The 14577-nt window shown below is 33.4% G+C and overlaps 1 protein-coding gene across 2 annotated transcripts; it reads left to right on the top strand.

Annotated features, from left to right (window-relative positions):
- The first annotated feature begins 667 nt into the window (after nucleotides 1-667).
- LOC125843946 (uncharacterized) lies at nucleotides 668-8339 on the top strand. Of its 2 annotated transcripts, none has more exons than XM_049523147.1 (4): nucleotides 668-1223; nucleotides 4750-5461; nucleotides 6372-6741; nucleotides 7782-8339. In XM_049523147.1, the coding sequence occupies exons 1-4, from the start codon at nucleotides 935-937 to the stop codon at nucleotides 7830-7832; spliced, it is 1422 nt and encodes a 473-aa protein (XP_049379104.1). In that variant the 5' UTR covers nucleotides 668-934; the 3' UTR covers nucleotides 7833-8339. The 2 variants fall into 2 exon arrangements, with proteins under 2 accessions (XP_049379104.1, XP_049379105.1); XM_049523148.1 differs by lacking the exon at nucleotides 7782-8339 and adding an exon at nucleotides 7308-7486.
- Nucleotides 8340-14577: the final 6238 nt, after the last annotated feature.

The following is a 14577-nucleotide window of genomic DNA, read 5'->3' as shown; positions in this document are numbered from 1 at the left end:
TTTTGGGAGCAAAAATAATAGCCTTACATGCAGAATTAATTCTTAAAAAATATGCAACCTGTCTAATTGTGTCCCTCCTTTAATCACTTGTCACTGCCACATCCACATTAGTTTTTTTTTATTTTTTATGTTTAGACTATAGAGTCCGATTCTATCCACAAATATTACATTTCCCCAAAATAAGCATATTTTAATTGGTTCGTACTATTTTAATTTAATATAAAATTTTAATTTTTCAATACTTATTATACTTTTAAATTGAAAACAAATAATATCAAAATATATATTAATTTTATGTTTTTAAATATATGAGGTAAACATAAAAAATTATCAAAAGAAAGATATCCTTTTAAAACGAATTAAAAAAAAAAATATTGATTTCAAATGGAACTAATAAAAACATAATAAGGGATTAATTATGAGTAAATTTATCTTATTATTTTTTATCGAAATTAGTTATTTACGCATTAATTATTTTATTTTTTATTTACATAAAAAATAATACATAAATTTTGTCATAACTTATATATGTATTAACTATGTGAATTCTTATTATTTTTTATCTATTTAACAAACTTCTTGATATAAATTTTACGAAAATTAAAACTCATTGCATATGAATAATTTATTTCTTATCCGACTACAGGTGTCATTACTATGCATGCCCTCGAAGCAAAGCAAAATTATAATATTGTCAAACCCCTCTTTCTCTCTCCCGTCTCTCACATTCTCTCGAAACCCTAGAATCGTTTTGTTCTCTTTTTCTCCTCTTTTAGATTCTCTCAATCTCTATGAAAATTTTCAAAATCTTCGAATCTAGCTTCTCTGTAATCTTGATTTACAGCTGGATTTGATGATTCCTTTCATGTCTAAATCCTAGTTTTTTTTTTGAATTTTTTTGATTTTTTTTTGGTTGGGCTGAAAAATTGAACCCATGGAGGGCTCTGTGTCTGTTGCTGATGATCTCGGAGCCCCACCGGAGTCATGGGAGGTGGCTGACTTGGATGCTAGTATGAGACGGCTTATACTTTCTTCTTCGAAGAAGGACCAGTTTGATTCTTCATCTTCTTCTGTGAATAATAATCAATCTGAGCTGCCTGATTCCTTGGCTTTGGCTGGTGCTGGTTCAGCTGCTGTTTCAGGTAGTGTGTCGGAGGATGTTGTTAGCACCGTGGATCAGTTTCTCCGCGAGGCTTTACAAAACCCTCGAGAGCGTCTTTCCGGTTAGTATTCCACTTTTTGTTATAAAAGTTCTGATTTTTATGCTAATTTGCATCAGCGTTAGGATTTGTTTGTTGATTTTTGTTTTGTTGTGGTATGTATAATTCTTACTGTACTTGTATAGTCACAGTCACATTGCTGTTAGTTGTGTCAATCAGTTAGTTACAGCTGAATTGTAAACTATTTGGTGTTGGCCGCATGAATCCCAAATGAATGCAGTGTTAGTATAAAGCCTTAATGTGAGAACAAGACAAGTATTGTGGTTCAGTTTGGCTGATCACACATTTGGTAAAAAAATTGAAAGGCCAACTGTGGTTTAAATGGTAATTTCTTTTATAATCAGTGTGCAGTAGTCTTTGCTTTGTGAATTGCACCAAGTTTCATGTTTGGTTGGATGAGATTCATTACATGATGTCTCTTTTGGATGACTACAATTTCAGATTGGATGTTCTGTCAGATTGCTGAAATGTAAAAACAATCTATGTTATTATTGATCTCTTTTGACTACATACCAAAGATAATAACTGTTGAGGAGAAAGAATACGGTTCAAACAGATTGAACGCTTAGAGGATAAGGCATGTGTCATTGCTTACCACCATGTCATTTTATTAGTGGGATATAATGAAGGAGTAATCTATCGAATCCTTCCACCAAAGTTCAAGCCTTGGGAAGTGCTTTTTATATGTCATGTTACTTGTATTTAAAAGATGATTGAAGCTAAGGAACTATAAGTGTATATGCAGTGAGCTTGGCAGGTGGACTCTACTAATATCCTTGCTAAAAGGCGAAGAAGGTATCTGGGAAGCTAGTTCCTGGCATTCGGTTAGCTTTCATCAAAGGCTATGTTGCGCGGACTCTTCATTTTTGAAGGCGAACCCGTCTCGACGCGACACTGGTGCGGGTGCGGGTGCAGGGTGCGTGTCGGATTCGGTCAATCCGATCCGGACACTTTGACCAGAGCAGAGAAAAAAATTTGGGGAAAAGGAGATCAGTTTCCGGCGACCTCTTCAGAGAGGCGGCGGAGCCGTAAGAAGCTTGAAAAAGTAAAAAGAAGAAGAAAGAGGAGGAGTTTTTTCTTTATTGAAAAAGTAGAGAGAAGAAGAAAGAGGAGTTTTTTCTTGAAAAAGTACAGGAAGTACAACCTTTTTATTTTTTTGAAAAAGTAAAGTCTTGTCAACTTTTCAACTTTTCTTGAAAAAGAAAACTAAAGGCTAAGGGTTTCTCTAGATAAGTGTGTCCTTTTTTATTTATAAAATAAATTAATACTTTTAATGTTTATTATATTCTCTCTTTTCTTTAACAATTATACTCCTTTTATTTTGTATGTAATTATACCAAAATATGCAATTCATTATTAAATATTTTTAATAATATTTTATTATATATATGTATATCCACTTATTTGATTATACTAGATATATTATTATTGTTGTTATTGATATAATTTATTTTTCGAGGTACGCTAAAAATAATAAGCAATTATACCATGTATATATAATATATTACACCTTATATTATATATACCATGTATACCAATTAGCCGTATCCTCGCACCCCCGAATCTTAAAATTTAAATTTTGCCGAATCCGACTCTCGGATTCGCATCCGTCTCGGATACCCGCACCCGAGTCCGAGCAACTTAGATCAAAGGCAAGCAACTCTAAAATGCAATCGTAGTAGAATGTAGAATAGTGCCAGGATGCCAAAATAAGGCTGTATTGTTGCCTAAGCTTGATATTGAAGAAGTATCTGGTCAAGCTAAGTGGATGTTCATAACCATCTATTGAAAGACTTGGGATTTGAATAAAAAGGGATCAACTAGATTTATTTGTGCATCTCTACAAATGGAATGTCAGTTTGCAATATGGCACACCAACAAGATGCTTTCCAACAAAAAGGGCCTCGGCCAAGGTGATCCCTTGCAGAATGTTGAAGAACGTCAGGTTGATTAACTGATTTAAGAACTTCTCTGTGGGGGACAAGAAATCACAAACATTTCTCATTCTATCTCAAATGACACACTGGTTATGTGTGATACTAATAAACACTACTACCATCTATCGTAACAGATAAATAATAATAATAGGAGGAGAATAACCTATTGGAAACAACCTCTCTATATCCACCAAGATAGGGATAAGGTTAGCATACATCCTACCCTCCCTAGAAGAGCATCCTGAGCTGCTCAGCTTTGCTAGGGATACTAGGGCCACAATTGCAGACTTTAGATCTAATCAAGGATGTCATATAACCTTCAGAAGGAACTGTGATAATTGGGTTTTGGGATGAATGACTACTGCTGCTGCTGTTTTTTTTTTTTTGGATAAGTCTACTACTGCAGTTGTTAAGAGTCAGCTCCTGAACTAACACAAAAGTGCAGACTCTATAGGCTGGAAAGGACAGAGAAAGGGGTAATTAACAATGAAATCCTGCTACAAATGACTGCCGTCTCACAGTGTTTCTCCACCTTGCTATCCCCAGAAAAGAAGTGGGAAATTTCAAGCTTTATTTAAGGTTGCTGATTACTTGTTCAAAGTCTATTTAATCCTAAACAACTTGCAGAAAGGACTCTCTATTTGTAGCAGATGCCCTTTATGTGAAGAAGAATCTGGGGATGTCAATTGTCTCTTTTTGCGTTCTGCTTTCAGCCGGAAGGTTGGAATCTGTATTTGACCATTTTTGAGCTTGAATGGACAATTCCAAAGACTTACCATTAAGTTGTTATAATGCTGGATCAGAAGGCTTTAGAAAGAAGCAAAACCATTCCTGCTTGTAGCTGGTGGGTAGTCTGTAGGGAATGGAATTCTGGAATCAAATATTTTGAGGGCAATCAAAGTGTGTAGGTAAAAGAAATACAAATACAATTTTTGCTCACCCTTTGGTGTTGAGAGCTTCTTCTAGACTTCTATAATTCCCTGGGGAACTGAGGTTTTACATCAACAGCTGTGTGCAACCCCACTTTCTGCTGATGTACATCTTTGAAGTCTTTGCTGAGTTATCAAAAAAAGGAAGAAACGGGCAAGTTTTTGCAGGAATTTTTTTTCCATTTTGGCTGAGAAGTATAACATGAGTCTTTTCCACCTCACTAAAAAAAGAAGGATACGAAGAAACCTTGAACCTTTTCAATCGGAAAACACTATGTTCTCTATTATATATTCTCAGATATGTAGTATTTACTCTTCAGCTGTTATGCTGAGGTAGGCTTCTGGTCATTGAATACAAGTTGTATGATGACTTATAAAAATATTCACGATATAATGCTTCACTTACCTTTAGGTGCCGCCTTTTCTGTTCTTAGATCTGGCTGTCCATTATTTTTTAACAATGTTGTTTCATCCTATGTGTTGTGTTGAGATAGCTAGATTCTCCTTAAATATTGCTCTGTATGCATTTTATTCCCTTTTCCTTCTCTCTGTCTTTATCTTTTTGTGGGTGGGTGGTGTAGGCTGTGGTGCTGGGTCAGTCTTTGTTAGCCTGATTGATTACTTTTATCATGCGCATTGTGACTTATCATTGCTTTTTCTCAGTTCTGAGGATGGAGCAAGATGTTGAAAAGTTCATCAGGGATCCTGGTCGACAACAGATGGAATTCCAACAGCTGCCTACCTCCTATTTGCGATTGGCTGCTCACCGTGTGGCACAGCACTATTCACTACAATCAATGGTTCTGTTGGACAATAGTTTACCGGATGGCTCGGGTTCCAGAATTATTGTGCGCAAGACTTCTGAATGTCGGATGCCTTTGATTCGCTTGGCTGACATTCCGGTGAATTTGCCTCAAGGAGATACTGGTGTGGTTAAGGTTGCGATAAAGCAGAGGCCACAGAAAGGTTCACAGTTAGCAAGTGGTTTGAATTCAAATTCATCAAAGGGAAATTCTGCTAAAAGTGTTGAGGAAAGGAAGGAGGAATATAATAGGGCTCGAGCACGTATATTTAACTCTAATAGTTTAAGTGGGAGCTCCAATGTAAAACCTGAAACTGAATCAAGGTCACAAGATACTTACCAGTATGGTCCTATAGGCATACCACAGTTGGAAGAAAAAACCAGTTCAGCTGGCGGCTCTGATTTGAATACTGGGCGGGTTCTGATTGATTCTTCAACAAGTAGCAGTAGGTCGGCTAGAAGTAGGACAGAAAAGGAGCCAGTTGGTAGGTCTAAATCTTATAATAAAGTTGCTATCTTTCGTGATCGGGAAATTGACCGGAAGGACCCTGATTATGACAGGAATTATGACAGGTCTTTCTTAATCCTCTGCTATTTTATGAATATACTGTAAAGTAACCCTTCCCATGAGGTAGTGGTAAGGTCTGCGTACACTCTACCCTCCCCAGACCCCACCTAGTGGGATTTCACTGGGTATGTTGTTGTTGTTGTTGTAAAGTAACCCTTCCCCTCAGTTTGTGTTTTGTGTACGTGTTGGTGGTTCTGTCCAGTGGTATCCCTTTTAACATGGTACTGCTCTCTTCTTTATGGTAATAAAATCACCCTCTACTCTGTATACAAATGTTCTAATTGATTATTTCTACAAAAGCTTCATTCCTATTGAGATTTACTGACCAATCTGGATAAACGCATGGGGATCTGTGATTCTCTCTTTTTATTACATGTTCGACTTCTGATGCTTACCACCTATGGACCTTTGCTTTTTGTGTAGGTTCCTTTTTTTTGGGATTGGATTGAATATACCCAGAGGTTTGGGTTATAGTATGCTTATTGATGTTAAGGTGGTTTGGAGCCACTAGTCAGTTTCCTTTATTTATTTATTTATTTATTTTTTAAATGGTAATGTTAGTCAGTTTCCTTTATTGTCCTTGTTCCTTCTCTTGGTTCTTCCCTCTCTATTGTATGTGCATTGGTTGTTTAAATTATTTTGTTGACGTCCTATTGATATTTGATGCTACTTCAATTGTGTATATGAGAATGTGTTTTATCATTTCCCTCAAAAGCTTTTAGTACGAATTGTGAGGTTTGTGTTTATGTTTTACATAATTATGTGCAAATATAATACATCCATCTTCTGTTGTGTCCCCCTCAATTTAATCTCTTCGTGCTCGTGGGTATTTTCAATACAATGTTCATGTCGTTTTTCAGTTTTTCTTGAAACTTAGTCTGAGAGTCTAATCGGACGGTTCCCTTTAATTTGTAGGTACATGCAGAGGTTTGATCCTGGGTTTGGATTCGCTGGTGGCCCATATACAATTCAACCCATGTATGCTCCTGCAATTAACTATAATACTGAGTTTCCCCAGCTTGGATCTGCTCTTCGGTCTCCCATTTCCGCTGAAAACCAACCTCGTCCACTTCCTCAACATTTACCTGGGCCTTGGGCAACAACAACGACTCCAGGTATTGGTTATGGTCCAGCAGAGAGCATGATGCCTCCCCCTTTTAGTCACAATCATATTAGTGCACGCTCAAACTCAGCTATATATTTACATTCAACCCAGTATCCTTGTCAGCGTCCTGGAATGACTTTTATCCATCCTCACGAGCAGGTTCACCAACCCTTCTCACAGGTATGGCAAACGGACTAAACTTCACTCTTCAATAATTTGGGCTTGTTATTTAATGAAACCCCCGGAGACCTAGACAGATTTAAGAGGGAGTTTGTACAAACTCATATTTCATGTGTGAAAACCTGTTCATAACTACTGTTTGACCTAACATGCTAACATTACCTAAACTTCACACAGTGAGAGATGATAATAGTTTAAGCTTCTGAAGCATAGTTTAGTTAGGGGGAAATATTTCTAGTAAAGAGTATGCTGGGATCCTTCATATTTAGGTGCTTGGTTACTAGACAAAGGGTTTAGCAATGCAGATGCGCAAAGAGAATCCAATGACAGCTACACTTGCCTTCTGATAGGAAGTTTGTTGAAGCTATGGAATCTTGCTATGCTTAGTTATCTTATGTTGGGTATGTGTGTGAGGAATTTTAGCTTGTAGAGGAGGGAGAGTCTCTTTTCTTCCACATGAGATTTTATAATTATCCGTCGGTAGTTGTGCTTGACATCCTGTTTACTGTTTGCACTTTATGTTTTGCTTCATCATTTGATTGCTCCGTCTGTTCATGGTTTTCCAGTCTCATCCGCTGCAACCTGATGGTTTTGGATTAGCCCGGCCCCGGTGAGGGGCACGGGCCATGCCTGCATCCTGCCACATACATTCAGCATCTTGAGGGGGATGCTGAGCGGCAAAATGTTGCAATTGGTAGGGTGCAGGCATGAACAACTGAGACCTGGTGGAGTGGATTGTTCAGCTTGCAGTATTTTCCGCATCCATCCACCAGTCTCAGTTTCACAGAGCCTCCTGCATTGCTCTGAGGATGCTCATATGCCTTGGCAGTTCCATTGCATGGATGAGCACTCAAAGCTATGATGATTATGACGGCGATGATGACGACAAATTAAATCAGCAAGAGTTCAGAGCCGGCAATCTAAGAAGTTTGAACTGTTTTAGGTTTTTATTCTCATTTTCCATTATTTTTGCCTTCTTTAAGCTCCCTGTTTCTACGTGTGAAGTATTGTAACAAAGTACTGCTTGATTTATTTCACAGCCTCATCAAAGCTCCAAGCAGAAAGGGAACTCAGTTAGAGATTTCGAGTAAATGTGTTGACTGGACATGCAGCCTTTGGTAGTTTTGGTGCCTGACTGACAGTGATAACAGAGAGCTCTGTTCTCCTATGGCAAAGCAATCTCCAGGAGAGACTCTGCACATTATGTATTTAAACGAAAAGTGTTTCCCCTTTTATTTTTGCTCAGACAATATTCAACTGCTTTGGTCTTTCGCCGACTTATTTGTAGCTGAAGTGTTTTGTTCAGAACTCTTTCATTGCTCGTTACCAAAATGATCCTAACTGGCAATTATCCCAGTGTTGCTCTATGGTTTACAAATCCTAGGTTCTCGATGGAGAAACAGGAACCTAGGATGAATTTTGACTAGTGTGATTACCATCAGGTTCAGTTTGACACTTGGTGGTCACATTTGGTCATTCCAGTGAGCAGGGCATAACATTCACGGTGTTGCGCCGAATTAGGCACCTTGTATCCCTTCTATGTTCTGTGTCAACAGAAAATTAGACTGCGCAACTAGAGATGGCAATGCTTTTATTTAGGGAAAAGGCTCAAATATGCCATCGAACTTTCAGAAAAAGCTCATTTATGCCATCTGTTAAAAGTTTGGCTCATCTATGCCATTATTGTTTAAGAAAAGGCTCATTCATGTCATTATTTTGTAATGGTAGTTTTGCAAAACTATTTTTTACACGTGGCCAATTATAATTTGGCCACGTCATTATTTTTTTTAGAATATTGATTTTTTATTATTAAAAAAATAATGACGTGGCTGAATTATAATTGGCCACGTGTAAAAAATGGTTTTGAAAAAAATGTTTATTCAGAATTTTGATTTTTTATTATAAAAAAAATAATGGCGTGGCCGAATTATAATTGGCCACGTGTAAAAAATGGTTTTGCAAAATCACCGTTAAAAAATAATGGCATGAATGAGCCTTTTCTTAAACGGTAATGGCATAGATGAGCCAAATTTTTAACGGATGACATAAATGAGCCTTTTCTGAAAGTTTGATGGCATATTTGAGCCTTTTTCCTTTTATTTAACCCAAGCCATTCGAAGTACCTTGGCAGACCTCTGGTTAACAAAAAACATGTTTGTTTCAAAGGGTATTAAGCCATTGAAGTAGTCAATACTTGATCAACCAAAAGTCTAGGACTGAATTCGAGTCAGAGAGTTTCACGTTAACGTCAATGGATTGTTGAACGAAGACGAGATCTCTTATTAAAGATGATGGAGTATTTATCATTATTACCAAATCTTTTTTGGCAAAAGATTTGGGTGTGGACGCTTAAGTTGTATTAAAAGTGTCCACACCCAAATTATGTTACCAATCAACGCTATATCGGTTGTTGTTTACAATGTTTTGACTATTCCACTGTTATTATTCTAGTAGGTTTTACACTCTTTTCCTTGTTAGTTGCTAAGTGTTTTGAAATGAAAATTGTGAAAATAATTTTTTGAAGTTTCTCAAATTTTGCAAAGTTAAAATAATTCTATGTCCAAATAATTTTCATAAAGAAAATTTCCATAAAAGTAAAAATTATCCATGATCAAACGGACAGTAAGTTACCTATGGAACAGTAACCGATTGTATGTTATTTTTTCTTTCCTCAAATGAAATCTTTGCAAACTTTTTTGAATTGCTTTAAATGTTAATTTCTTATCTTTAAATAATGTTCAATCATATTTATCCTATTTTTGTGTGTATAAGTTTTGTATACTAACAACATATGGAATGCTTAGCAAACAATGGTCTAATGATGGAGTTAGCTTATTTTTATTTATAATAATAAAAAAAAGTTTTTCAGTTTGCTAATTAGAATTGACAACTAAGTTCGATCTACAAGACTCCATAACATAAGAAATAACATATGAAAATCATGGAAAAGAAAAAAAAACAGAGATGAAAAAAGATCTTATACAAATACTACCTATTTCAATTATTGGGGAAGGAATGCACCAACCAAAATGAATCTTTGTTGTTTTGTTTCCCTTTCTCTTGAAAAATTGAAGATTTATTCGATATCTAAATTGATATCTATAGGTTCAGAGAGGATAATTGATGCTTCACGTGAAATTAATTTTTTATTTTATATATCATTAAATTAAGTTGATTACGTATTTGTACATATTTGTTACACCATCAAAGTTAGTTAATCTACAACAATAAATAACTATTTATGTTAAACATGATATGATCGAGGTCATAATATGTTATATTTGTTTAAGTCATATACATAGTCAGTATACCATTTGTTTTGTTTGGTATTAATCAAATAGGAGAATATTTATAAATATATATTTTAAAAAAATATAAAATTTACAATTTTAAATATAAGACAAATTACATGCTATAACAAGTAAAATGATTTCATAATTTATGACAAGGGATAAAAAAAATTCTGCATTATTAATTTGTATTATATAAATTCATTCCATACGTTTAGAGTTCAGTACTAAATAGGATAGCGTGAATAGTTCTTTGATGTCGATGATAATCCTGAAAGATTAATGGGACTTTTTGGTGGTGTTACATGATTTTGAAAAAGAGGCACATTCTACCCAAACAGAGACACTTCAACTATTTAGAGGCTGTCACAAGCATAGTTGCTTCAAAGAAGAAGAGAACAAGTAAGTCATAGTAATCTGCAGGCTCAGATTGCTTCTTGAAGCTTGTTGTTGCTCATTCATTTCATTGTGTTACAATCTGATATTAACACTCTTTATGCCTCTAATTTTTTAGTGGTTTATTCTAAGCTTGAAGAATAGTTTTAAAAAAATAAGACCCAGAATAACATGGAAAAAAGTTATCTAGATCTACAACCTTACAACCTCTAAAATACATTTGAATTAGCATATAAGGAAAACATGGTCATTGTTGGTACACATTCTGGTACTTACCAAGAATGATGTGTCAATGTTAGGATAAGCATGCAATTGAGAGGATATTTCTTCTTAGAGAAACTCTAGTAAATGACAAATAATTGAGTACTTGAATCAATTCATACACACTATCTATAGATGTGTAAATAAAAATATTTTTTTCATACTTACTGAATATTATCCACCTGGCATAACAAGTCTCTCTAATAAGTTTAGATACTCACATATAATTGTTAGAAATCATTCCCTTCACATTTTCTTCATGAACACATTAGGTTCACTAGGGAAACCGTTAATTTTACTAAGAAATGAGTATATTCATACATAAACAATATCTGTCGATTGTGATAAATAGCTAATACCTAAAAACATACGATAACAGATTTATACCAATTTCAAGTCACATTAAGAGTGATAGTGATGTACATTTTTCCCTAGTGAATCACTTAGATACTCTTTAAAATACCTTGTACTCGTCTTAAAGTTGGATCTATGTTGCAGGACTTAATGACTTTATTAGCTTCTAATAGAGCATATATTTACTTGGTCTCTTTTTTGGATATTTTTGATGTCGTAATTTCTAATCACTTTAGTTCTCACTCTTTTGATATCATGTTGGTGGCAGTAAATTCAAACCTCCATAGAATGCCACACATGGGAATAGCAACTGAAGTTGTTTTTGTTAAGGACTCAATAAAATTGGTAGCCTAAATAAAATTTCATTAAGAGATCTTAAATACACAAAAATATATATATAACATAATAAATATTTAAAAGTATTTATTTATATTTTTATATATTTACTATTTTTAATGTAGTATTTTTAAATAAACATAAAACCTATGGTTAAATTTATATTGGATGTTACATTGAATAACATCCAATGTTATTCGCGCAATACATCACATTGGATGTTATTGTAAAAACTTAATTTATTAATATGAAAATTTAAGTTATTTAATTCAGGGTCCTAAAATATTTTTTGGTAATATGTAAATAATGTTTTGTTTAAAATATAAATTTTGAACTTTTTTTTTATGATTTTCAATATTGTTTTAAGGGAATAAAATCACAAAATTCATCATTAATAAATTTGGGGCATAAAACAAACACTTTACTAGTTTCATTCTTGAGTCACCCCTTCAATTTCTCACATTTGGTTAAACAAAATGTTTTGAAAAATATATTATTTAAGAATAAGGTGCTTAAAAATTAGAGAAACGGCTTATTATGAAAGTAGAAAAACAAATTTTATAAGTGGTCTTCCACACTAATTGTCTCTTCACCTGAAAGGTCATTTCAACTTTATGGCTTCAAAATTATAGAATGACGACATCAATTGTTAATAATTGGATTTCAAATTTAATACTTAATGAATTTCATAAAATAAATACACATTGTTTAAGAAAAAACTACTTGATTCGAACTAAACTTGTACTCGGGGTTCTAGCTCGATCCTTGCCCCACTCAATTACCCACCTCCTCAACAGTGGTGTTTACCTAAATTATACTATATAAATGCCTTTTTGGACAACATTTTAGGATAAATTAGCCAACTAGTAAAAATTCCTAACATAATTATTAAAAATATATACATTTTTAAATAATTATTAAAAATATCAAAATGTCAATATTTTAACAAATAAAGTGTATCATAATATAATTCATTTACCTTCCTTTTATTTTTCAAATTGGGTCCACTTTTTGAATTCATTACTAGTGAAAGGAAAAAACAAAAGACCTCATTACCCATTTTTTTCTCTCTAAATTTTCTTTACCCAAATTTTATCCTTTCTCTTTCTTTCTCCATTATTCCATATTCTCAAGTAACTTAAACCTTGCCTTTTTAAAATCAAATTCCTCCATTTTTCTACAAAATCTCATATATCATTCAAAAGATTTTCAACCTTTGTTGAAGTGAATTCGACTGATTTGCGATCGTTTCCATTAGAAAAGAAATTTTTAAAATAATTGATTGGAATTTCGAAGTGAATTCGACCAATATTTCATGCTTACCAATAGGGGTGGAAGGAGAGTATGATCAGTTATGGCTCAGACTAATTCAATAACTTTTATTTATATTAGAAAATTTATTAAATATTTATAAATATCAATTGCCAATTTATTAATTTTCTATGAAAAATATTTTCCTTCGTATCAAACACATATCAACTCTTTCTTCACTAAATGCTTAAAAGTGCACTTCTTTTCCTAGTGAACTATGTTATTCTCATGTGACCTTGGCATGGGGCTGACAAAGGCAAACAATCCTATCATCTCTCATTAACAACAACAAAAAAAAAGTTTGAACTATATTTTAAAATTTTAAAAATAATGACATTTGAGCGATAATTATTAATTATATTGATAATGTGGCTAATTATCAAATATAGAATTAATTCAATGTATTACACTATGTATTAGTGTATGAATTTGTTTTGTATCTATTATGTTTGTTCGCTTTGTATGGATTTGCTCTGTATTGAATAGATCAGCTTCAAACGAACATATACAAATCGAAACTCTAGCTATGCATTGTAATTTTTTAAAATTCTCACTATTTCAAATAATTACAGGGGATATGATTGCTCTTTGAGGAGAATTTTCCTTTATTTATCTTACCAGTGCTCACAAATCAAATTACCTTATGAGTTTAAATTATGTGCACTAACAATATATATAACGTTTAGTAAGCGATGGTCTTATAATCACCCTACATAGATTAGAGCTAGCTTATTATTACAAAAAGAAGGGGGGAAATCCCAGCTCATTCTACAAGACTCCATATAATTTTTTTTATGAAAGTACATAATTTCCTATAGAGAAATGGACATGAAAAGATCAAAACATGGAAAAAGATTTGATATCAATACTACCTATTTTGATTGTTGTGCTGGAGGAAGCGCCAATCCCTAGATAGGTGACAAATAAATAAAGCAAACCTTATATTGTTTCGTTTCCTTCTTTCTTTGAAGTTTGAACGCTTAATATCTATTCAAAGTTAAAACTGATATTGTCAAGGTCATATCTACTTAGATCCAGAAGGAGGCTATGCAATAATTTCTGGAATATAATCACTGGTCTGATGCTTCAAGTAAAATCAATTTACTTTTTTTATATCATTAGGCTAAGTTGACCTACATATTTGTATATATTTTTTACATCAAGTTAAGTTAACCTACAATAACACAACATTTTCTATCAAGAATAATATAGTCACCACCCAAAAAATAGAGTAGTAATTTGCTATAGCCGTTTAGGTTGTATACATTTTCAATTTAATAGAAAATTTGTAATCTCAAATATATAAAATAGATAAATTATTATAACAAGTAAAATGACCTAATAGTATAAAAATTTACATTATACATGTATATGACATGAAATAATTTTTTTCCATAATTCTAGAGGTGATTATTGCATGAGATACTCAAAAGTAAAATTGTCATATGTGTGAACAAAATTGAGATTCTTCACATGAATATTCAAGTTTCATGTTATAGCCTCATCTCTCTCCCGTGCTCAAATATTGCATAAGCATGTTTGTCTACCCCACAAGAGGCATTTTTTTTCTCACTTAGAATGTCTCTTTCTTGGCTTTATATCTTAACAAACTTATTATTACAAAACAATATCCATGTGCAATAAGGATGTGTTTGGGTATTGTTCAATTTTCATATTTTTAATTGGTCAAAATATTTTTTTAAAGAAAGTAAATTATTTATAATTAACCAAATGATTTTTTTTATGAAGATGAGGAAAACAAGTTTGATACTATTCCCTATGTTTCATTTTGCTTGATCTGACTTTGACATTTTCGTTCGCAAGTTATTTATTACTCTCTCTATTTCATATTAATTGTCTGTTTTCTCCTTTACCTGGAGTAAATAAG

The sequence above is a fragment of the Solanum stenotomum genome, chromosome 11 (assembly GCF_019186545.1).
Source record: "Solanum stenotomum isolate F172 chromosome 11, ASM1918654v1, whole genome shotgun sequence".
Lineage (NCBI taxonomy): Eukaryota > Viridiplantae > Streptophyta > Magnoliopsida > Solanales > Solanaceae > Solanum > Solanum stenotomum.
The sequence above is the reverse complement of the archived record's forward strand: the minus strand, read 5'-3'. Positions and strand labels throughout refer to the sequence as shown.

Coding starts and splice junctions, on each gene's coding strand:
- LOC125843946 (XM_049523147.1), top strand. CDS start 935: ATGGAGGGCTCTGTGTCTGTTGCTGATGATCTCGGAGCCCCACCGGAG. Junction 1,224..4,749: donor CCCTCGAGAGCGTCTTTCCG/GTTAGTATTCCA, acceptor GCTTTTTCTCAG/TTCTGAGGATGGAGCAAGAT. Junction 6,742..7,781: donor TTCACCAACCCTTCTCACAG/GTATGGCAAACG, acceptor TTTATTTCACAG/CCTCATCAAAGCTCCAAGCA.